Consider the following 25,301-nt stretch of genomic DNA (forward strand, 5'->3'; position numbering starts at 1 on the left):
TCTGGCATTCTGAGTTATCATTAAGAACCTTAGAACTTGTATGTGTTGAAATGGCATATAGATAATGCTCAGTGAGAATAAGCTGTGTTCTGCATTTCAAAATAAGTGTCTGGGCAAGGATTAATAACTTAAGACTGTGCACTTTGTGCATATTCTAGTGATCCAAACGCATGGTCTGATATAGCCACCTAGCAAGATCAGGATTAGACTTTCCAGCAGAGGGCTTTTTTTAATTGCCAAGTGAGGCAAAAAGACTGGCATACCTGATTTGTACTTTTTCACATCTTAAAATTGGGACACTGAATACAATGTTCAATGCACCTTTTTGTGTGAAATTTAAATGCAAAAGTGTCTACTAGAACTTGCTATGCTACAAAGCTATGTAACATTGATACCTTTTTGTAATAACAGGTGTGTATGAATGCAGTGGATTTTAGGTAGGTTTGTTTGGTATTAGAACTAATTAAGCTTGGGAAGCTGGGCATTTCCCTCCTAAATGTAAACTGCAAAGTACAGTAGCTCTCTTGATTGTGTGACCTTGAGTAAGTCACCTTACTCTTATGCCTCCATGAATCCTAATGAGAAATGCTTTTCCTCCCTTTTTCAGTCAGATTCACCAACTGTATCTGTACTGAACTGGCCTGTATATTTACTCATGAAAAATTCCCGAACTGTTGGTTAAGGGTTACTCTTTAACATTTAATGTTCAAACTTTTTTGGCCATTTGGTGGATTTTATATGACTAATCACCTACAGGTTTTGGTCACTCTGAAGGAGTTAGTAATCTTTTAAATTTATAATGAACACAAAATCTGTAGGCAGCAAGTGCTATCAGCTGCTGCTGTGATGCTTGCTTGAAAATGCTCACCATGCTCTTACAACTAATACACTCAAGGCTTGGTGTATTCTTAATTGTGCCCTACATATTCAACAGATTGTGCTATTTTTCAGTAGAAAAATAGAACTGATGCTCATTTTTGTTCTAGTTTCTGAAGAATCTCCCTTGATTTCAAAACAAAGTCTTTATCCCTTCATGAGATTTATTTTTAATTAGGACCTCTGGGCGTTAACTCATTTCAGAACTGCATTTTAGCTTTTCAAACTTAACTTTGAGTCTGGTTCCTACAGGCCAATATTGGGGAAAAACTGGATCTGCACATCACTATTGGCATAACTCTACTGCAGGTTACACCTTGTAGATTCTGCTATCTCATGCTAATCCCCCAAGTGGGTGATGCTTAGACCAGCACCGCTTTCCTCAAATCTTGCCTCTAGACCTAAAAAGCCAGTGGGGAGAAACAGAACAGAGGGATATCTGCACTCCACTAAGAGTGAGCCACTCCTGTAGCACCCACTTGATCATCCAAACACCCCTTGACCACCAGTCCCCCTACCCCTCATCTTATGTCCAGAGCAATGAAGACCTGTACACTCTGGCTGGTGTCAACAAGGGGGCTTCCCTTCCTCCTCTGCTCTACTGTTTGCTAATTCCCCCCTCTGCTGGAGACTGGCTGCAGACTCAGAACCATCTCTGGTTTGGTTACACTGGTCATTTTCAAGCTTTAAACTAGAAATGAGGACATTTTATGCAAAATGAAAGTTGAGGACTCTGACATTCTCAAATAAGTCTGGAAGCAGAGACTGGGTTTCATGTATTTGCACATTTTAATTTGCCTGATGCTATAGTTTATAAGCAATACTTGTTTCCTAAATGGTCAGATAGAAGGTCTTCAGTTTTCACAGGAGAGTATTAACAGGAAAGACTGAAGATACTGTCTTGAAAATAATCAGACTTCAAGCAGCATATTTATAATTTTGGGAGGTGCTGAGAGTTCTGCATAGGTACCAAACAAAAAAGTCTTTGCTTCTGTTGAATAAAAATGCATTTTACATACAGTTCAAGTTTCAGATGCTCCACACTCCTACAGAAAAGTCTAAAATTATTAGAATACTCACCTTTATGCTATATATAAACAAAATGGTAGTGTAGAGAGAAGCACATGTCTCAGGCACTTTACCTTTAATTCATACTTTGAGAACAAGACAGGAAATGTTTGGCAAGTGGTTTCTCACATTATTAAAAGGAATAGGGAAAGAATCTGCTTTGAGAGAAAAAACAGCTTTCTTCCACAAGGAAAATGGAAGATTTTCTGAGGAGATAAGTGAAAGACTATCTAGTAAAGAACACTGAAAATGAGGTGAAAGTTTGAAGTGGGACTATTACTATAAATATCCAAAGGCAAAAGGATTTTCAACCAATGATCCAGGACAAGATGTCCGGGTCATAGCTGAATATTTCAAGTTTAAAAAAAATCCATAATCTCAGAGAAGTCTAAGCAGAACATATGGTTTCCTTCATCAATGAATGAAGGGAAGTTATATGGAGAGGTACTACTAAGTGGCCATCATGAGGAAAAATTCCCTTTAGGATAAAAAGGGAATTACATTTAAACTACCTGACAGACTATTACCCAGGACCTGCCAATAAACCTGGTTTTAAAAACAATCATCCACCAGTGAAAGAAAGAATCACAAAGCTCACATTTGATGCATTTTTGCACTCCTGTTTCACTAGCTAAACTGTGATAAACAGCCAACCAATTTCTCTCAGTGTCCTTTACAGTTGCTAGATAATAAACTAACAAAATGCTTTAAGAAGCTTATGCAATGTGATGAACATACATATAATTCATGTTAAATATTTTACTTCTTACAATTTACGAAAGGAGTGACATACAAAACTGACAAATTCCCCATACCAAATTAAATCTAAGCAGCTGGGATGATTAAAACTAAGCCCATTTTTTGTAAGTTTCTTCAGAAAAAAGAATTGCTATAGGAACACTCAAAAGTGCTTAGTGTAACCTTGATATTGTAGTTTAACTGTCTCTCATTCAAAAACAAAGACTTTAAATGGTGAATAATTTTAATCAGCACAGTTATACAAATAATTACAGCAATACTATTAAAAGAACACATTACAGTAACAATGAAAGAATAATTTCAATTATAGCTTTTTTCCGTACTACTGTTTAAAGTTAAAAAACTGTTAAAACATTGTCAAGCATATAAAAATTTAATTCACAAAAGTCAGCAGGTTCAGAGGTAAAACTTCTTTAACTCATACAATTCTGTCAAGTTATCAGAGAGGACCAAAGAAACTAGATGATCCTGTGTGCCAAGTGTATCACAATATTAAATATTCAAAAACTTATGCCATTGTGCTAAACACGGTGGGAGAAAATGGATCTGACTTTTGTAGGTCTAGGTCTCGATACTATTTTACAAAGCTTTTTCTTTAAGTTTAATAGAAAGACCACCCGATAGTTCTGCCATAAGGGAAGCAAGACAACAAGCAGAAGTACAGTAGTAACTATGGATAGCAGATCATAATTCATGCTCTTTATGAAAGAAAATCCTGCGGCCAGTGACCAAGATGCCTGCTGCAGTTTAGATATGGAAATAAACTACATCACATACTGCCTTCAGTTACTATTTACATAATAAATGTAAGATTTTTATAGAACTGGAAACTGGTGCTAAGGTTGTTCTGAAACCACTTAAGAGATCTAGTATAAAACATATTTTTAATGTTAAGTTAAAGATGCAAAACTTCAGATTTATCCTTATATATTCTACTTTGTCCTCTTTTCTCATCCTGGTTGATAGTATCTCTCAAAACTTGAATGTTATACTACTAAATTTGTGTCCCACAGCTCCATCTGTTCCCACCAGTGAGCCAGGGCAGAGGTCTGCAAGTAGTGCCATCACTAAAGGTAAAGGCTATTAACCCAGTTTGGGGAATAGTTGAATTTTCTGTTTTTATTGGACCTCACATTAGAATTTCACTTCACATTTATTCTCCTATCCAACAAATATTTCCACCCCCAGTACAGCAGGTTCTTTTTTCCTTGTGTGTAGGTCTGTAAGTCAGGAAAACACATCATCTCTGACCCAGAATGAACACCACTTCTTTATTCAGCTAGAATGCTCTGCAATAGTTGCAGAACAAGACACTTCCTTTCATGTGAGTGAGCTAAAAAATTGAGGATGCAGGAAGTGCTACTGCTGTGCAACCAGAATGGCTTTGTTGCTGCTACAAGGTAGATTTCCTCCACTATTCTGCACAACAATCAAATGTTTATATACTCTCTTCCTGCATGAATAAGAAAAACAAAACATATAGATCTACTTTTCATCAAAAACATTTCCACAAACTGTAATAAAAAGAAAACACTTTGAACCATTATTGCATGATCTAGAAGTTCTAAAGATCAAACAAGGATGAAAAATGAGGACTGTTTACAAACTAAGCACATACTTGAAAGTTTATTGCAAGTTAAAGATTTAATTAAAAACTTAAATTTTTACATCTTGGAACCAAAGCGCAGCATTTCCATCCTTCACAAGTGTGAACTTCATTTGTGCTTTGCAAATAAAAATAATTTGCTATTTCAATTTTCACCTCTCTCTTTTATAAATACATCCTCTCTCAGGAAACACTGATTAAAGTGAAATTGTCCATTTAAAACCAATTTACAAGAAATTACACCACACAGCAGTGCACTTTAATCAGCAAACAACGATGACAATATTCTTGCACAGAGATAATCTACAAAAGCAATAGAAATATAAGTCTGGCGATCAGGTAAGAACTCTGGGCAAAGTACAAACAATTTATAACCAAGCAGCATGAACATTAGTGGGCTTTGGTCTCCGTAACGCCCCACTAGATGCATCAGAAACTGGTCTCTCAGTCCTCTGACTGACTGTACCGGATGCACTAGATGCTCTTGAAGCTCCTCCTATTAGAGAGTATAAGGAGAACATATATTAACAAATGATCAGGGGTTAGCAACCTTTCAGAATTGGTGTGCCAAGTCTTCATTTATTCACTCTAATTTAAGGTTTTGCGTGCCACCAATACATTTTTACATTTGTAGAAGGTCCTTCTATAAGTCTATAATATATAACTAAACTATTGCTGTATGCAAAGTAAATAAGGTTTTTAAAATGTTTAAGACGCTTCATTTAAAATGAAATTAAAATGCAGAGACCCCCAGACTAGTGGCCAGGACCTGGGCATTGAGAGTGCCACTGAAAATCAGCTTGCCTGCCGCCTTCAGCACTCGTGCCATAGGTTGCCTACCCCTGTCTTGGATGCTTGGATAAGGTAGGAGGCCCTATTGCTTCCTTTCCCCCCATACTATCCCAAAGAACTGTTGTCATGGTTGTTCTAGGCTTTGGGGGCCAATCCAGACCAATGAGGGGATGTGTCACTGCCTGGTCTGTAAACCTGGGTGCCTCAATATGCTTTACTGCTGTAGCTCCAAACCTGGGCTGCTCACAGTCAGCCTACTAGCACGCAGGTCACACCCTTAGCGTCTGTGTGCTATACAGCCCTAGTTCAGCAGCTCTGACACCAGCAGCCTCTCTACAGCCCCACTCTGGTTTCCACCAGACTTAGTTACAACCAACAAGAATACAACCCCAATGTACTCCTAGTTCCCAATTTCCCCAAATTGCCCTTGCCTGGACAACTCAGAGAAATAATAAGGTTTGCTGCTCTTGTAAAGAGACAAAACTACAGCACATCTTATTAACGTAACTAGGGCCAAGTATACCCCTTCCTTTAAAACACAGTACTATGTTGGTTTATGGTAATAATGAAATAAATTTATTAACAAAATATACACAGGATTAAGTGAGTTCAAGTAAAAGGAATGAAGTTAGAAAGAAAGAGTTACAAGTAAAATAAAACAAACACACTTCTAACAGTCTAAAACTTAATCTGACAAGGTAAACCATCTTGAAGAAAGCATGTGTCTCATCAGTCATTCTTTTTCCCACCCATGGCTGACTTTCCCTCAGTCAGAACTTTCTATAAGAGTACAAGGTGCTGGCTTCCCTTGTCGTCTTAGGTAAAAGATCTTTGCCGAAGCAGGTTGCTCACCTATATTCAGTTTCCAGAGACTTCAGCTCCTTCTCGGTTGAAGGACCCATCTTTCTCAGATCACAGGAGCTCTGTTCCCTTGTGTTTGTTTAGTGATGGATGCCAAAGATGGCTTCTATCTTTGCTTATATCTTTCCAAATTCAATGACTAATTTCAAGAGGCAGGATAACCTCATACGATTCATCCCTTCCTGTGGGCTTCCCACTCCCTTGCATGATTTCAATGAAAATGGACCTTCCATTGTTTCTGATTCCACCATGCTTAATTTACATAAGATAAGTAAATATAACTGACATTTCCTCCTGTCTGGGCAGACTATACTGTTTAATATCAATGAGTACCCATAATTCCTTACACAGTGTTAATACATACCTTTCACAATGCTATTTATCACACGTGTAATTAGTTTTCAAGAAAAGGACCTTGCTCTATACACTTTTTATAATACAGTAATATTGTATGCAATCAGTTCAATTGCTTATCACTTGAGATTCAGCCCCCCTCTCTCTTCATAGCTCAGATAAAAGTTCCTCTTCCCCGCTGGGGGTGCAGCTATGCTGTCTCTTCCCCCACTTGTTAGCTTTGTTTATTTGGTATGCAAATGTGCCTCCATTGTGTTTGCCTGACAACCAACCTGGAATAGACATGCTGACCCCCAACCACCTGTGAGCTTTGATGGTTGTTTATTGCCCATGTAAATTGCAATCCCACTGTCTCTGGTCAACCCTTCTTCATTTGTATTCAAGACCTGAGCAGACCTATTTACAATTCCCCTGAACTGCCTCATTTAAACACACTTTAATCATAAATCCAGCAGTGATGCCAACCCTCACCACTGGAAAATCATGTGTCAGACCCCCTCCCCCAAATCATGAGATTAAAAAATATCCTCATGATTTTTAAGCCAATGAAATGTGGTCCTCTATTTCCCTTTTGGTTTCTAAGCTTTTAACGTGCTCTCAGGTCACATCTGGCTGACAGCAGGAGCCTCAGCCACCCAGGTCTGACAGCAGGAGCCTCTCCTTGCAGGAGTCCTCGGGTGGGCTGACAGTGGAAACTCCGGCTGCCCAGGGGGCGGGCTGGCAGCGATTTCTAAGTAAAATTATTAAGGCTGATTCATGATTTTGAGCTAGAACTCTCAAATGTCAGGGTTTTTTTTTTCTCTCCAGCTCTAGCTGACACCCCCAAAAAACAAAACAAAAAACACCCCTGACATTTGAGAGTTCTATTGCGAGATCATGAGTCAGGCATAATTTTACTTAGAAATCACATCTCTTGCAATTAATTTGTGAGAGTTGGCATGTCTGATACCCATCCCATACATATACCATAGAAAAGAATTAATGATCAGTAAGTTATTCATTTTCAAATTATACTCCAACAAGCCATATTTTGTACAAAGATTATTACAAGCATTTGCGGGGTACGAATACAGGGGTTCTTAGAGTCACAAATGTCATTGCCATGTTTGCTGCAGACCCTAACAAATTAAAAACAAACCTAAAATGTTTGAGTAGTTTAAAAGTAGTCTGGACAAACCATTCAAGAATAGTGTAGAACCTCAGGAGTTACAAAAACCTCAGGAATGGAGGTTGTTTGTCATTCTGAAATATTCATAACTGAACAAAACGTTATGGTTGTTCTTTGAAAAGTTTATAATGGACCATTGACTTAATACAGATTTGAAACTCCACTATGCAGAAGAAAAATGCTGCTTTCCCTTTATTTTTTTTAGAAGTTTATGTTTAACATAGCATTGTACTGTATTTGCCTTTTTTTCCCTCTGCTGCTGCCTGATTGCATACTTCCAGTTCCAAATGAGGTCTGTGGTTGACAGCTCAGTTCATAACTCTGGTGTTCGTAACTCTGAGGTTTTACTGTATGTTGCAGATAATCTTGTTAATGTAGAATAGTTTAACAAGATGAATTCTTAGAAATTAGATATGGTAAAGAGTAATCATACAGATAATGCATAGTTCATTTATTTTTATATATGAAGAAAATGATTTATTTTTCTTAAAGAAAACTACTAAGATTCTTCCATTCTAACACAAGGGAGAAAAATGGCTCTGGGTGCAAAAATAAAGTATAATGCACACAAATGCCATACCAGGTCCACTTACTTGAAGAGCTAAGCTGGCTTAGAGCAGACTTTCCTCGTCTTGTGGATGGTGAAGAATTTAGATAACCCATATGACGCTGATAGTCCATGAGCTGTTCAGAACGCCTCATACCAACTGTTGGTTTCACTGCTTCCAGTCTCTTTAGAAGAGCCTTAATTTAAAAAAGCCAGTTTTGGTTAAAGAAGCTATAAAGAAAATATTCACAAACAAATTAATTTATATTTGTATAAATCACAACACCCCACAATTGAAGTGTGAGCTACAACTCTACACTCAATAAAAGTTTATCAGTGAAGTGATTCAATTTTTCCCCCCTCGCTCTTTTTGTTAAGCATGTATTAAACTCAAATACTATATTTAACTCCCTAAATTGTGTTTTTCACTGCACACAATATATAAAATGTGTGTCTGTATAGCCATTTAACTGTACTTTGTGTTTCTCAAAAACAAAATTAAGTAAACCTATCCCTACATGGGGAGAGGGTAAAAAGAGTGTGATTTTCAGACTAGTTTTCCAGTGAGTGGCATAAGCAATCATGGAATAAACTGACATAGCTGACAAGTGCAATAAATCTATGAACATACTAGAATTTGCATATGGGAACCTGGAAATGTGCATTGAGAGAGCACAAGAGAGAAAAGACAAGTAGTTTTGGCTTAGATGTAGTATGTCATGTGTTTGCATCAAGTGCCAGTCTGTTCATCATCAAATGGAAATACCTAGGTAAGCAAAAGTCAAAGGAAGGACTTTGGCTAGAAATAGCAACTGCTTAAAGCCAGTTGCAAAACGTGAAATGTTAGATTAGTCTCTAAATGTTAGATCCAACTTTGTACACATGATTTTATCACCATTTCCTACACAGCTGCATAATTTTTGACCTGTGACAGGAATTATAAAATTGATCATTCACTAATCCTGAAACTTTGAACTGTAAATTCTCAAAACATTTAATGAAACAGACTACACAGGCAGGCTAATATAATGAACTGATATTCTTCTGTTAAAAGACAAAACGTATGAATTTACTTTCCAATAACTGTAGAAGGTTTTTGCACAATTTAAATATTAGGAACACCACAGTAACTTCAAGTATGCCTTACATTTCATAATGACTGTTTATCTACTGGATATGCCTACATTACCCACGAGTTAAAGGAAACATAGGTTTGTTTTTAACATTACATTTTTGTGTGTCAAAAGTATTTCAAACTGCTATGCATGTGTTCAGACAGGGAGCAAAAAAAGCCAACAATTTTAAAACATGCATCTTTCACAAGAAAGATAGATGTTATTTTCCAAAAAAATTAAAATGAAGACAGATAAACATTATTGAAAATATTAACCCTTATTTATTGAGAGACCAGATACAGATTTTAAAGTGGTACTGGCAGGTTCTACTCTGCCATAAGGGACCCTCCTGTATGAGATGAGAGGGTAGCCTTCATCTCTGTCCTTACTCTCTGCTGAGAATTTAGTCAAGGGGCATTATCTGAGGTTTTGCAATCTGGACAGTAGTCTTCTACATGTGAAAATGAACCCACCCAAACATTTGAAATGGCTGTCCTGACCTACGGAATCAATGAAGAACTAAGACTCCTTATATCTGATGACCAATAGTGTAAGCCTTCTAGGCCCTTACTAAACAGTTATTTTAAACAGTAATTTTAAGTTGAGTTTACTTTCAATTATTAATTTAAATATCTCCTGATTTTTAAAGTTAATATTTTCTTTAACACAGTATCTTAAAATGTTCACTGAATAAGGTTATTGCTATTCTTACTTCTTTCCCACCCTTTAGTCTCTATGGCTCTGATCACACACCATTCAAGTCAATGGGAGTTTTACCATTCACGTCAATGGTTGTAGGATCAGGCCCTATAAAATAAGCTTTTGTTGGTATAAGAGATATTTCACTGAATAGGATTTGAGATAAAAACATGGGGCCACTTCATCCCTCATATTTTAAAATACATCAACACCGCTCCTTACTCTTAAGAACTTGTATTGCAGCTATCATTTTAGCCAAGATGGACTTTAGAAACAAAGCTAAATCAATTTAAAATAAATAAAAGAAATAGGTCAGTGCTCAGCAAATCAAGGCACCACGCTGTTTTCCCTTCATCTCTGAAAAACAATGTTAATGTAGTACATCTGTTACTGTCCCAGCCTGTGCTAGCCCAAGAAGCAAGAGATCTGAAAAGGTTATAAAATGGAATTTTTTTCTCCCCCATCACTATGTAAGATTAAGTAGATTTCAGATACTGGATTTAACATAACAGGAGAAGAAAACAAGTGAAAGTTTTGTTATCTTCCAGTATTACTGCACCTTCCTGTTCACAAAGCCTTACACTGATGAGTAGGACTCTTCCCTTTAGGAACAGGGTCTACAGACTTTAAAGAATTTCAAAGCACAAACTGTAAACAGCGGAAGCAAGCACTGGATCACTGACATTTGGAAAAACGAAACAAAACAGAAGCAGTATAGAAGATGGGTGCTGCTTAGTGGCTTAAAATGAATGACGTTAATTCAACTTCTACCACAGTAAGTGAGCACTAAAACTAGTCTGGGCACTTTCTTTTTTCAAAAATTCAGTATATGTTCTTCTAAAGCCATTCCGGAGGGGGAAGGGAGAAGTCACAAGTAAAATTGAGTATCTAGCTCCATAAAGTTCACTTTAGAGGGAAGGTTAAGCTACTACTTTCCCTTGTTTTATGTTGCTCCTTGGATCTGTGTAGGCTTCGGTTTCACCATCCATTGAACTCCAAACAGCTGACTGTTGTGCCTCAACAGCTGTTCAAGTGTATTTATATTATGACATCTCGAATTTCGTTCTTATTAGAACTATACTATTACTTTGCAGAGCAGAAAAAGAACAGAAGGTGCATTTGAGGACAGCTTCTTTTTGTTCCTCTGCATAGACTAATTTCTAATTTTCTTCCATTGTTAAAGTGGCATTAATTGGCTCTATACTTGTCAGTTAGTTGTAAGTAACTGAACAGCTCCAGAGTTCTTTCATCTATGACAAAGACTTAACGGAACTTTGCTAATTATTTTTGTGAATAGGAGCCACATGCAGCTCAATGAAAGAAAGCTGAGAAGATAAACAGCAGCATGAGCGAAATGTGTTTGAATATCACAAGGAACCATTATTTACAGTATCTTCTCTAGCTTCAGTGACTCTAGCCAATCTATAATCATTATTTTTATTACTGTAGCACCTAGAATCCCCTGTCCTGGACCAAAGACCCCATTGTGTTAGGTAGGCACTGTACATATACAGAACAAAAAGACAGTCCTTCCCCCAAGAGCCTACAATCTAAGTATATGCTATGATCACAGTTATCCTATTTCATGTCGTACCTATTTGCATGGCACAAGCAATAGTGCTAATATCTGTGTAACAATCCAAGCAGTGCTGTAACTATGACATTTTAGCACCCAGGATGAGCAAGCATATTTGTGCCCCCTACTGCTTCCCTCCCCTTCATTTCTCTGCCCCATTTTTCCACCCTCACAGCTTTGCGCCCTGGGTGTCTGCCCCACCCTGGTTATGGCCCTGAATCCAAAAGCCTGATGTTCTCTCCTAGTGAGGGAAAAGTTACTACAGGAACTTCTCTATGTGGCAGGATATCTAATGTTGGGAACTGCTGCCTGGATCTAACACTTGACCTTGGGCTAGATCTGGACTCCTATCACAAGGCTGCCTTTAGACATAGGTTTTTATTACAGTACCAGATTAAAGGAAAATCTAAATATTTTATTTTAGAAAAAAAAAACCAACTATGAAGCACAAAGCCCTAGGAAGTATCCCCCTTTGCTCCAGCCTCTGAGATTCTGCCTGCAGCTCAGCTTCTGAGCTCCTGCTGTATTCCACATTCCAGGAGACTTTGTTCTACAGCAATTGCATTCGGTTGATCTTTTTCCTTCGGACAAATGGGCTAGTGAGTTAAAAGAGCACCCTCAGCATTGTTCCTGCTGCTCCTTCGATGTAATCACCAAGGTTAACACTAACAAACAGCCTTAAAAATCTACAGTCCTCTATTTGACATCTATTCCTTCTCCAGCCTACCCAAAATGCTGCTGCTCAAATCATCTCCCACTTCAACCCCATCATCTCAAGTCCTTTTACTAGTTTCCTATCTATTCCTTAGCAAAGGTCAAACTCTTCATCCTTACCTAAAGGGCTCTATACATCTCATCTCAGTTTCTAGCTTCTTGCACACCACATTTTGGTTGCTCCTCTCTAATAATCCCTTGCTTCCTCCTCACGACCTTGTGCCTTTTTCAGGATGCCCTCAGCAGCTGGGACTACCTCCTTCTTGTGCATCAAGCAATCTAACTTTTCTTCAGAAAACACTTCCTCAAAACTCAGTCTTCAGCTGGCTTTCCAACACTTTTCTGCTCTAGCACTATCTACTAGAAAAAGTAAATAAAAAGTATCTTACCTACCTTGTCTCTCTCATAAAGCCGTGCAGCATTTACAAAAAAAAGCCAGATTGTATAAAAACCACTTTCTCAGCAACTGCTTCTCAATGCCATTATCTCTCCTCACCTGCCCTACCCTCTAACCATCACAGATTATTGTCATCTACTTATCTACAGTACAACCTCAATGTTATGAGCACCCTGGGAATGGAGGGTGTTTGTAACTCTGAACAAAACGTTATGGGCTGTTCTTTCAAAGTTCACAACTGAACATTGCATAGTAACATTTCAAAGCTGTATTAAGTCAGGAAAAAAAATGATGTTTTTAATCATCTTAATTTAAATAAAACAAGCACAGAGACACTTATCTTATCTTGTCAAAAAATTTTTTAAACTTTCCCTTTATTTTTGCAGTAGTTTACATTTAACACAGTACTGTATAGTATTTGCTTTTTTCCCTTTTGTCTCTGCTGCCTGATTGTGTACTTCTGGTTCCAAATGAGATGTGTGGGTGACTGGTCAGGTCATAACTCTGATGTTTGTAATTCTGAGGGTCTACTGTAATTTAGACTGTAAGCATCTCAGGACAGGGACTCCGAGTTATGTGTTTATAAGGTGCTATGCACATTAACTGTACTGTAAAAATAAAATCAACAGTCAGCGTCAGTGCAAGCTTCCCTGCACTGCTCTCCTTACCCAATATACTGTAACTGTTGTGGAAGGCATCACTTCCAAAGCTCAGAGGATGGCTCTGACTAGGCCCATTCAGTTTCCTCCAAGGCTTCCAAATGGGCAAACTGATGCAAATTGTGATGGTCATTTATCTACCAGGAACAGGGCTGAGCAAATCACCTCATTTCATGCAGGTCACCTAACAAGTGCCAGATGGTCATTCTAATCTTGACCAAACAGAGACACATTTAAAGTAGCGAACTGTGTGTTTATCCCATTACTTTAGAGAACGTGAACTGATTCAGGGACTAGACAGTTAAGTATCTGTATGCTGGTGTTTTAAGGTCTCTGATTTATAGCAGGGGCTGGTAGCACTGCCTAGTAAGATTGCCCAGTAAGATTGCCCAACATTTCCCATTATAAGACCTTGTTCCAGTTGCGCTTTGCCAGATTTTAACCATTCAGACTGAAATTTCCCATGACAGGGAGTTGGTCTCTGGCTGAATCTTTTTGGAAACTTGCAGCCAAAATGTCTCAGACATTTCTGAGAATGAGGCTCAGGAAAATACATATTTTTTCAGTGTTAAAAAAATGGGACCACCTTTTCTTTGGAAACCTTTAGCAATCTCTTGCTTTGGCGCAGGGATTTGAAATTTGGCAGGTGGTGGCCTTGGTGTCAGGGACAGACCTTTGCTGTCCCTAAAAAATCCACCAACATTTGGCCAAGTTATAAACTTGTAATTGCTGCTCGAGGCCAGGGATGGGCCAGGCAGAAGAACCTAGAGCAGGGAACCTCTCGGTTCTGTGCACTCAGTGACCGCTGCCCCTCAGGCAACATGCAGGGAGAAGGCATCCGATTCAAATGCAGAGGGCCAGGAGCCAGATCTAGGCTATTGCAGGACAGCAGATTGGGACAACACAGCTGTGTGGCAGAGACTGGGACTTGCTAGGCAAGGAGACTAGTTCTAGGTACTGTGGTGGGAAATGGTACAGTCACGAAACCAACGAGTGGAGGGAAAACAGATCAGATGAAGAGCCATGGACGAGACTGGGACTGGCAGGGCAAGAAGCCTTAGGAGTGGAGGAGGGAAGGTTGGGCAAGGAGACTGGGAGCAGGAACAGAGGTGAAACCTGGACTAGGAATGGGGGAGTCTGGAGGAGTCAGATTAAGACAAAGGAGGCAAGGAGACTGGGATTGGGTTGAGAAGTCTGAAGACTGGGATGAACTAGGTGCAGAGAATGGGACTGGACTGAGGAGCAAGTGGTTTAGTAGAGACAGGACTGGGACAAGGAAGAAGGGATGTATGTCAAGCTTAGTGGGGAAATGGGTAGAAAGAGTCTGTGCCCACTAGAGAACACTCCCTTCCAGAGCCTGGAATGGAACCCAACATTCCTGACTCATCATTCCTCTGCTGTCAGCAAATACCTGTGAAATCCACTGGTAAAAAAGTGTCCCATCCCCCTCTGGTGCTGGTCCATATGAGTCTATGAAGTGAACCTAAAGGTTCCAACCCTGCTGATGACCCATGTCAGTATCAATATGATGCCACATGATGGAATCGGGGGGTGGGGGGGTGGTGGTGGTGCCTGCTTTTAAAGCCTAGGAAATTATATACAAAAAGCTATGTTAAAAAGGGACATTATGAAGGTTACGAAGTCAAACACTCAAAAGTTCGGATGTGCCAGAATTAAGGTTGCTTGTGCAACTTTTATTTGGCTCCCATGTGCATATGCATTATGATAGTGTCTTTAATTGCATGATCATATACTATTTTTTCCCCTACCTGCTCTAGGGATGAATTAGGGTTGTGTACTGAAGAAGACAGTCTGTGGGACCCCTCCAGAAGCTGGAAGATGTATAGTGAATGAGGCAGGAGATTACAGGAAGAGAGGGGATGGTCCCACGGTTAAGGCAGTTGAATGTGACCTGTAGAACTGGATTCTACCCCTGCCTCTGCCACAAAGTGATGCTAGGCAAGTCACTTAAACCAAACTTTTCACAAGTGATCACTGGCTGTGTGTTCGTCATTTTCTGGGGTCTGATTTGCTTAAATGCTGAGCACTTACAGCTGCAACTGAAGTCAATGAGAGCTGTGCTGTGAATATCTGAAATGCTATATAATGCTAAACACTCTGAAAAATCTGGTCCTAGGTATCTCAAATTGGGCACCCAACATTAGTGGATACTTTAGACCTTAATCTCTCTATGATTCAGTTTGCCATTTGTAAAATGGAATAATAAACCCCCTCGACTCCAGCATGTGTTCTGAAAATAAATTCATTAATACTTGTGAAGCATTCAGATGCTAGAGTGATGAGGATCATAGAAAAGCCTATGAGGAAATTAATAATTCAGTCTTCAGAGCAGGGTTTGAAAAATGTGCAGTAAGCACATGGGGCCAAAACCCCGAACAATTAAGAGAAAAAAATATTGAAAAGTTGCTCATTAAGTGAGCACCATCCATTCTGTGCACTGATTGAGCTAAGGGTCCTGTACAAAAGGAAACCAAACCAATATCTCATAATGCATACATATAAGGAGGCTGCATAGGCAACCTTGATTCTGGCATTTCCTAGTTTTTGATGCTTGACTTTGGAACCTTAAAAATGTTCCTTTAACACAGTTTATGCAGACTAGTAGTTTGCACAGTAAAATAAACTTCCAACTCATAAAGTACTTTAGGATACATTCCAGCCTATAAGCTTTAGCATGTTGACAATTGTGTACTATGATTATATTCATACCACATCTGGTTTAATCTGTGTCAATACAGACTGAGATATATAGCTTCAGAAGTTAAAAAAAAAAAAAATAGCAGCAACATTTGTTCCACATTCCATTAGGAAAAAATAGGTTGGCAGAAAACAGAATATGTCAGACTTATTTTAGAAGGATAAAACATTTTGTGACCCAACAGTATCCTCTACTGGTCAGTTACGTTTTGTTCTTGCTATTCAGATAACAGCCTATAACCTAAACAAAATGATTAAAACTTTCCTGCTTACAAAAACAAAAATTAAAAGAAAAAGTCAATTGGAAAAGTTTGACATCTATGAAGAATCAAATTGGAAAGAGGTAGTCATAAAAATGTCCACAGTAAGAAAGATCGGAGGGCTGTATTAGTGACTGTGATGAAGTGGGACTGTTCTTAATGTTTCCTCTGACTACTGTGTGGGTGCCTCAGTTGCCCCTATGCATTTCTTAAGTCTCTAGTGGGTGAGAGTGTTGCAGAGCAAAGGGTCAGTGCACATAAATGGCTGACACTATCTCCTGGCAACTAATGGCCGGGGCCCTTCCACCCAGCAAGGAGATAGCTAAAGATGTTGGAGAACAAAGATCAGGTGACCTCCTGGCCCGGGAAAGGAACAAAGCCCAGAGGAGTAGGGGCTGGAAGATGCGTCAATTTGGAGCTAGCTGGGGATGAGGAGTGAGCGCAGACATGGGTATCTGGCTCGCTGCCCCCCAGGATGGACCCGGTTACAGGGAATTTTTTTTCCGCCAGACAAAAGATTTTATTACATACATGCACACATAGTACAAGTTTTAGACAAACAATTTAATACTATACACAGCAATGACGATTGTGAAGCTTGGTTGAGGTGGTGAAGTCAGAGGGTGGACTATTTCCCAGGGAATGCCTTACTGCTAAATGATGAACTAGCACTCAGCTGAGCCCTCAAGGGTTAACACATTGTTGTTAATGTAGCCTCACACTCTACAAGGCAGCATGAATGGAGAGGGGGAGACAGCATGGCAAGGAGAGACAGAGGCATGTACTGTGTGTGAAAGAGACGCACATTGCCCCTTTAAGTATGCTGACTCCACTCTAAGTACATTGCTTTTTTAAGTAGATCAGCAAGTTGAGACAGGAGCTGCTGCCAGCAATCTCCCTCCATCCTGAGCCATGTTATGTCCCCCACTATCCCCCTCTCTATGGAGATGGGATACAGGAGCAGGGGGAGGAAGACATCCTGACATTAACCCCCGCCCCCCTCTCCTTGCACAGCAAGCAGAAGGCTCCTGGGAGCAGCTCTAAGGCAGAGGGCAGGAGCAGCACACGGCAGTGGGAGGAGGGACGGTTGCCACACAAGAAACTTAGGGGAGTGGGGAGCTGATGGGGGGCTGCTGGCCCACCCTGGTTTCAATCCCCCACCAGCTAGCTCCAACGGACTGCTCTTTCTGCAAGCAGTGAACAAAGCGGGTGGCTGCTAAACAACGTTATAAGGGAGCATTGCACAACTTTAAACAAGCATGTTCTCTAATTGATCAGCAATGTAAAAAATGTTAACCGGGACAACTAAGTGAGGAGTTACTGTATATAGGTTCAACATAATAGGACAAGCCAAGAGCTACAAATATTGAAAAATGATGGCAGGTTATACACAAAGTTATTTCTGATTCAGTTTATATCATACGATTTATTCTTTGTGTATGTTGTCTGTGTAGATATGGTTTCCCCTCCTCTTATAACCAGGCATACAGAAAAACTAATATACTGAGTTAGTTTAGTCTACTTAATATGCCACCCAGAATAGAGGGTACATTAACTAGATTTAAACAGAAGCTGTTTCCCTCAAGTGGAACATTTCTACAGGAAAGAAAAGCCATATCGTTTTAAATCCATTTCACATACTGAAAAAACGATTGTTGTTTTGTCAAAGTAAGATGATATATTATTCTTACAAATATATGTACATACTGCGTGTTCAGATACTATAGAGATTGAGGCATACAAGTACCTAGGATATTAAAGCTGTTTCCATTTGACTGTTATCAGCACAAGCTAGGCTCCAGGCAGCCAAGAACCTGCTGCTCTGTACCTTTACATACATGCTCCTTGTCCAGTGATAAAGTATATAGTCAGGGAAGTCCCTTGTGCCTAACTGCATCAGGCTGTTGGTTATTTCAAAAACATTAATTCTGGCCTTAATATAATAAAAGTTTAAAAAAAGCTAAAGAGACACTTCAAGTGCTGTCTTATCAGCTTGGCAACCATTCAGTGGTGGCCCATCTGCTACCAAGCAGCTTTTCCCGCTATACTGATCCAAAACAATACTTAAAAAAAAACAAAAAAAAAAAACAACTTACCAGATTCTCTCTTTCAATCCTTTGCTGCTCCTTTTGTCTGTTGAGAGCACTATGGTACAACTTAGGTGGCAGGCCAGCAGGTTTCTTCAGAGTGGCACTTTTGCTCCTTGGCTTTGCAGATTGTCTGGACAATTCTTTTAAGAGCCTTTGGTTTTCCCGATCAATTTGTCTTACTTCTTCATTTGTGAAAGAGTAATTTTTCCTTGACCCTGAAGTAGGCTGATCAATGACGAGTTGTTGCTGTTCTTTTTTCTCCAAATGTAGAAAAGCTTTAAAAACATAAAAGCAAAACCAAACATAGATGAAAGACACCACTTGCATATAATTTTATATTACTATGATTTATTGATAGAGCTAGAAAAATAAGTCAGAATTTTTGAACATGTAGGCCTGCAGTTCAGCATTTAGACACCTAAATAAGTGGCTTATTTCCATTACTGTCAAGCACCATCAACATATTTTAATGGGAGCTGCCCGGTACCTCAGCAAATCACGCCACTTGTTTAGTTAGAAAATGTCAGCCATCATGTTTTCACCCCCTCTGTTTTAAACTGAAGAAAAGTCACACTTAGGACCTGTGCCTGAAAGGTGTTAAGCACCTGTGACTCCTACTGACCTGGGGCTGAGGCATGCTGAGTACTTACCTCTCAGGTTCAGGTGTTAAAACATTACCTCAATGTTCAAAAGAGCCAGCAGTATGCAAATACATGCAGTATGTGCTGTAGATACTTTAACAAGGTAGAGCAAAGAGCAAAGCAGACTCTTATGGACACAAATCAGCAGTGTGCAAAGCTGTTTCCGTTTGACTGTTATCAGCACAAGCTAGACTCCAGGCAGCCAAGAACTTGCTGCTCTGTACCTTTACATACATGCTCCTACACTCTCTTGTCCAGTGATAAAGTATATAGTCAGGGAAGACTTTAGCTAGAGGAACAACTATCTTTGCTATAGTTATTGTGGCACCAACAATCACAGATGTCACAGTAATCACATATATGCATGTGTGTCTACTGTTAATAGCATACTACCATAGCACTGAACACAGGTGATTGGTGGCACAGCAGTGCAGTATCATTTGTGATACTAACATAAGCCTCACAGAATTGTCTAGCAGTTGTAACACAGTTTCAGGAAGGCGAGGGCTAGAAACTGCCCCATGACACCACTGATTAAGCTAAAATGAAGTTTTAGATGTTGACACAGTGTTTGCTTCCAACATGCACAAAGTTCTGTAAAATCTCAGTCCCAAATGTGCAATTGGGCTAGAATCACATTTTGGATACAGGAGCAGTTGCCTTTGTGAGGAATATAGGACCTAGAGAACACAGCACTGGAACAAGGAGACAAAATGTATTTCCGAAGATTACTATGAATTTGGAACAGGCCTCCCAAACAGAAGAGTTTTACAAAGGTTCCTTGTTGGAGAGAGAGAAATAAGTAAATAAATGTATGGCCACTTTAAAACAAATGATGGAGAAGAGAGATGAACCTGGCCTGGAAGTATTTAAATAGTCAATAAACAAAGAATTAAAATAGGAATATGGCAGCATAGAGCAAAAGTGAAGCTTGAAAACACACACAGTTTACACTTCAGAGTACTTCAATATGCCAAGGCAGATTTGGCATTTTTAAAATGGGCAATTTCTTGGATGGGAAACATTTGGTTCCAGGTGAAAAGGTAATTAGCATTAAAGGCCAAGACTCTCAAAAGTGATTATTGGATGTCTGGTTCTTGGTGCCATTCCACATAGTTTCAAAGAGCATGATTTTCAGCAAATACTGAGAACCACTTTTGTAAAAAAATCAGGCTCCTTTAAGGTATTTCAAGTCAGATTCTCAAAAACTAGGGCACTCAAAATCCCTAGTCATTTTTGGAAAACTTGGCATAAGTGTTAACACTCACAATGAGCCAGAAAAGCTTTCATTCAAATCCAAATAGTTCCTACAGGAACAACTGACCTTGACCAAGCCAGAAGAACCTCCGATAAATGTAAGAACTGAACTTCGGCAACACTAACTACAAGACAGATCACATCAGGAAAGACAGTTTAGTCAACTTGTCAAGATGGTATGCAAATGACCATGTAATATATACTACAATGCAAAATTAGTGAAGACCAAGTGTACACATAACACATTAATAAGCTTTGAAAAACATCTTTGCAACTTAGTACTTCATTTATAAATAGAACAGAAGTACAATCATGTACTAAAGTCATTCAAAGATACAGATCTAGGATGTGACTCATCCAGACAAACCTACAGAAGACAAAAAGGAACAAACTAAGAATACCTAAGCTACATGATTCATGTGGAAAAATAAAGTGGCAGTGCTCTTCCTTAACACAATGATATCAAATATATCCCTGTAGGAACATGCAGTGCAAAAGCTGCAGAACATGAAGGTACTTGGAAGAGAGACACTAGTCACTTGGAAAATAGTTTGTAGAAGAGATTTGTTACATATCGTGCATGACAAACGTACACAATTGCTAACTTTATTACTCCAAAGCTGTTGTAGACAAATGATTTCAACTACTGCTCCTTATCCCCTACAGCCATACTTCTTATGATTTCATAAGATAGGCAAGGTCAGCACTTGGATGGGATCCAAGAGGGAAAACCAGGTTACTGTGAGAAAAAGTTTTCAACTGATTCCCAGAAGAGACCATTCAGCCCCTGAATACTTCTTACTGAAGATCTCACACACTTCTCACACAGAAAGGAAGTGCTGTATTGGTCTACTGCTCAAATTCCACTTTGGTATTTTCAATTCCATCTCTTACCACACTGCTCCAATCATCCTTGCTCAGAGATGAGTGATTACACCTCTAGAGTTGCTGGATACGGGACGCCTCACTGCTGCTGCTTTCTTTGTGTTGTCTCTCACCACCACACTGTATTCAGCCATGTTGCAGACTCCAGGTTCTGAGGCTCCACTGTCCAGCCCAACTATTAGCAATTTTAGCCAACAGTTATTTTCACTGGGTAAGAGGGGAACTATGCCACAGACGATTCCTCTGCATCATTTCTCATTGCAACCCCGCTCGTCTCTGATCAGCCCATGATGCTAGCCCAGTGGTCCCCAACCTTTTTGTGTCCAGTAGCACATTCATGTTCTCAGAAGAGTGTGGCGGGTGCCAACAATTTTTCAAGGCTTATTTTGTATTTGTACATTAAATAATATGAAAAACATAATATGTAATATTACATACTATATGAACCCATAAGATAAAAAGGGTAATTTTACATGTAAAAGGTATTAATTAAATTATTTGGCAATTATTCTTTCACCTTACCATGTGAATTTGCTCTTTTTTATCTACCTGTAAGAAAAATTAAGGTTTTACAAAAATAAATATCATAAACAGTTTTCATCTCATGTATTTTAAAAAACATTGTATTTTTTTAAAATATAAAAATGTATTTTTTAAAACATTGTTGAACTGCTGGTCCAAATATATTTATTATTCTCACTTTAACATAGAATGAAGCCTGCAGCCCTGGAGTTCTCTGTCCCCAGCAGGCGTGGGGCCACAGTTTCTCTCCGGCTTAGGTCGTGGCCCCGCACTTGCCGGGGACAGAGAACACTGGCGCCCGCAGCCCCGGAGAAGCCGGAGAGAAGCCGCGGCCCCGTGCCTGCCAGGGACAGAGAACGCCGGCGCTCACAGCCTGCAACCCCGGAGTACTCTGTCCCCAGCAGACGCGGGGCCCCGGCTTCTCTCCCCTGCTGGGCACTAGGCAGGCCCCGTGCCTGCTAGGGACTGAGAACACCAGTGCCCACAGCCTGCAGCCCCACAGTTCTGTCCCCAGCAGGCGCAGGGCCGCAGCTTCTCTCCGGCTTAAGCCACAGCCCCGCGCCTGCCAGGGACAGAGAACGCTGGCACCTGCAGTCTGAGTTCTCTGTCCCTGTCAGGCATGGGGCCACGGCTTCTCTTCCCTGCTGGGCACTAGGTGGGCACACAAATGCCCTAGCGGGCACCATGGTGCCCACAGGCACCGCGTTGGGGACCACTGCGCTAGCCTCTATCACCCACTTGTTAAATTTTCAAAACAAATATCCTTGTGCTTTCTCTTACGCTTCCCCTCCTGCTTGGGAGGGGCTCCCTAGAAGTATCTGCAAAGCTTCCTCATTATCAATCTTTATAAAACTCTTCTCAAAACTCTCCTTTGCTCTAATGCCTATAACAAAACCTGACAACAATTAGGCTCTTGGTGCGCTGAGACCACGACCTATCACGCCGACCAATACGGTTTCCTTGTACTCCCCCACTTCTGTCTGTATCCATCTGTTGTCTCTTGTCTTATGTTTAGATTGTATGCTCTTTGAGGCAAGGACCATCTTTTTTTGCTCTGTTGTAGACCACCTAGCACAGTGTGATCCTGGCCCATGACTAGAGCTCCTATTATGGTAAAACAAGTTATACCATAATTAAACACAGGACTCTTCACTTCATGTCCTAACTGGTATAGCAGAACACAGTAATGCTACATAACATTTGTCACAATTCACCCCAAAGATGGCTGGACTCTAACGGAGAGTAAAGCAATTCCTACATATATAGTTAATAAACTTCATCAAGCTCTTTGAGATCAATATGCATAAGTCTCATTACTTCAGTAAAGAGATCTGTGAAGGCAGAAGATAAGTGCTCTGATAAATCCTTAAAAGCATAAGGAATATAGTGGTGAAAAAAAGTAATGAAGGTATGAGGTGGCGCAAATACCAGTCTCGGTCCACTTAGTACTGGTCTGTAAATGCTTTCAGGATTGCCTTAGGGTATCCAAAAAGCCTCTCGACCAACTGTTTACGTGGAAGTGGTATGCAGGAGCTGCATCACTATTTATTTCAGAAGCCTTATGGAGGCAATACTGTGCAACTTCTACAGCACAGAGCTGGACTGGTATCTTGCTAGGAACCCTGGGGCAACTAATGCATATTTACATAAATGTACATGCATTGCACCAGTCTGATATCCTCCAATGGATTTATTCATCTATGTTTCATTTACTGGTTCAATTTTACAAACTATAAACCGGTTTTTCTTCCCTTTCAGTTTTATTCTCTTCTCTTTTCCATCATTTTCTTTTTTGTGCCTTTTCCCCTTCCTCTTCTCTCCCTGCTTCTTCAGCTTCCAGTCACTCCCTGCCTCTTTTCTTCCATTCCATCCTCCTTTCATCCTTCTCCATTTACATCATCAATGCCTTGGCCACCATCACTACCTCACCATTAACATGAGCTATTCCACTTGCAACCTGAAGAGAAACTCGGCTCCACTCCCCCAGGCTATGGGATCTAGGTGGTCTCATTATTATTACTTCTGTAATATGGAGCTCAATTCTGTTACCAGCCTGTTGATGACTCTTAAGGATAATATGTGGCTAACAGTAGTATAGCAGGTGCATAAACACTGGAAAGGAACAGCTAGTGACCCAGAAGGGGAAAAGCTGTGGAATCTCACTAGGGAAAAGTTCTGCTATGAAGTGCTAACTCAGTATTGCCTCTTAATGGCAGACTTTTGGGCTGCCAAAAACAAACCAACCATTTTCTACACCTTGACATGTTGAGCCGCACAAGGCCCATGAGTTTTACACTAGGGTTCAGAGCTGGCAGTGCCTGTGCTGTAATCAGACAAGATTTCCACAAGGAAATCCCCTGTCTTAAAATCTTTCGCTACTCATCAGCCATCCTTTTTTCTGTGGAGGATATCACCACAAACTCATGGTTTAGTTGTCTATGACCAGTGTACATTTCTTCCCAGTATGGCTTATGGTGTGGCCTGCACAAAGAAACACAACTGGCTTAGAAATTTCACAGTTAGTTCTCCCATTCATAATTGCTAAAGAACAGCTTGAGTCACTGTGTCAGATTGTGCATTCAATCTACTTAATTTATTGAGTAATAAAATAACTTCAGAGCTCTTTCCTAATGTAAATTTTGGAACCCACTAATACCATGATAAATGGCACTTACGCATCTCAACCCTTCATTGATTGAAGCCTCTCACACAGAGAGCATCTTCTAACTGAGAGTGCCTTAGTTTCTTGAAATGGGTAAATAATCCCAGTCTTGTTCTATTATACAGTCCCTATGGAGCACAGTAAAGATTAAATATTTAGTCAAGGAAAAAAATACATGTTTCCTCATGAGAGCAAAACATTAGCAACTTTAGCACTACAAATTAAATGCTTGTCCCTACCCAAACAGAAAATACAGCATAATCTCACAAAATAAAATAAAATAAAATAAATAAAAATCACACCTTACTAAACTACACTGAAAATCAATATGGGGAGTAACTATCTAGTGAAGTAAAGGAGCAGGATTGATAAGGGCGACACAATGTTCCCATGGGTCAACTGGGGTTAGAAGCAATATATCACACTTCCCTTCCCCTCTCCTGGTACCCTGTTCTGCTCTGTACGTGCTCCCTGGAGGTCTGGTACAGGCCAGACAGGATACTGTGCTAGATAGATTCTTGGCCTTACCCTGTATGGCAGTTCTTATGACTGTGTTTATTCAACCAGCTATATAACTGGTTGAATAAATTTATCTGAATATTTAATAAGATATTTGCAGTTAACATTTAACCAGATAAGATTTCAAGTTATTACAAGTTTGTGATATGCCCCCCTCACTACTTTCCTTAACTTCATTCTTTGGATGATTAGAATGATTATAAAACTATTTTATACTATACAGACCGGTGTAGTAAAGTCTGATCTAGGGCTCAGATCCTTCACACCAACCAAATGGGTGAACCTTTACTTCAAATGGCATTTTGCAAGGCATAAGGGTTCAGTTGCACTAACTCCATTGCAAGACCAGGGCCTAGGTTATGACCAGAGTAACGTCCTCTGTTATATGACTACCAACAGGCAGAATCATGAAAACCAAGGCTTTGTTCCTTGGGGGTGGAGATGAAAGAGAAAATATTAAAAAGGGGGGGGGGGGGACGACATTATAGGGCAGATGACGGACTGGCAAGGAGAAATCTGTGGTTGTCAAGGGAGATTCTGACTGAAAAACAAAGGG

At 39.9% G+C, this 25,301-nt stretch overlaps 1 protein-coding gene across 2 annotated transcripts in view; it reads right to left on the reverse strand.

Moving 5' to 3' along the window:
• Positions 1-2,003: 2,003 nt before the first annotated feature.
• CFAP97 (cilia and flagella associated protein 97) overlaps positions 2,004-25,301 on the reverse strand; it is a 53,201-nt gene continuing 29,903 nt past the window's right edge. For both annotated transcript variants that reach the window (XM_050945350.1, XM_050945349.1), the window contains exons 4-6: positions 18,266-18,534; positions 8,078-8,228; positions 2,004-4,805 (exon numbers count right to left, since the gene is read on the reverse strand). In XM_050945350.1, the coding sequence (XP_050801307.1) occupies positions 4,678-4,805; positions 8,078-8,228; positions 18,266-18,534 (548 nt within the window). In that variant the 3' untranslated portion in view covers positions 2,004-4,677. The remainder of the gene's footprint in view (positions 4,806-8,077; positions 8,229-18,265; positions 18,535-25,301) is intronic.

The sequence above is a fragment of the Gopherus flavomarginatus genome, chromosome 3 (assembly GCF_025201925.1).
Source record: "Gopherus flavomarginatus isolate rGopFla2 chromosome 3, rGopFla2.mat.asm, whole genome shotgun sequence".
Lineage (NCBI taxonomy): Eukaryota > Metazoa > Chordata > Testudines > Testudinidae > Gopherus > Gopherus flavomarginatus.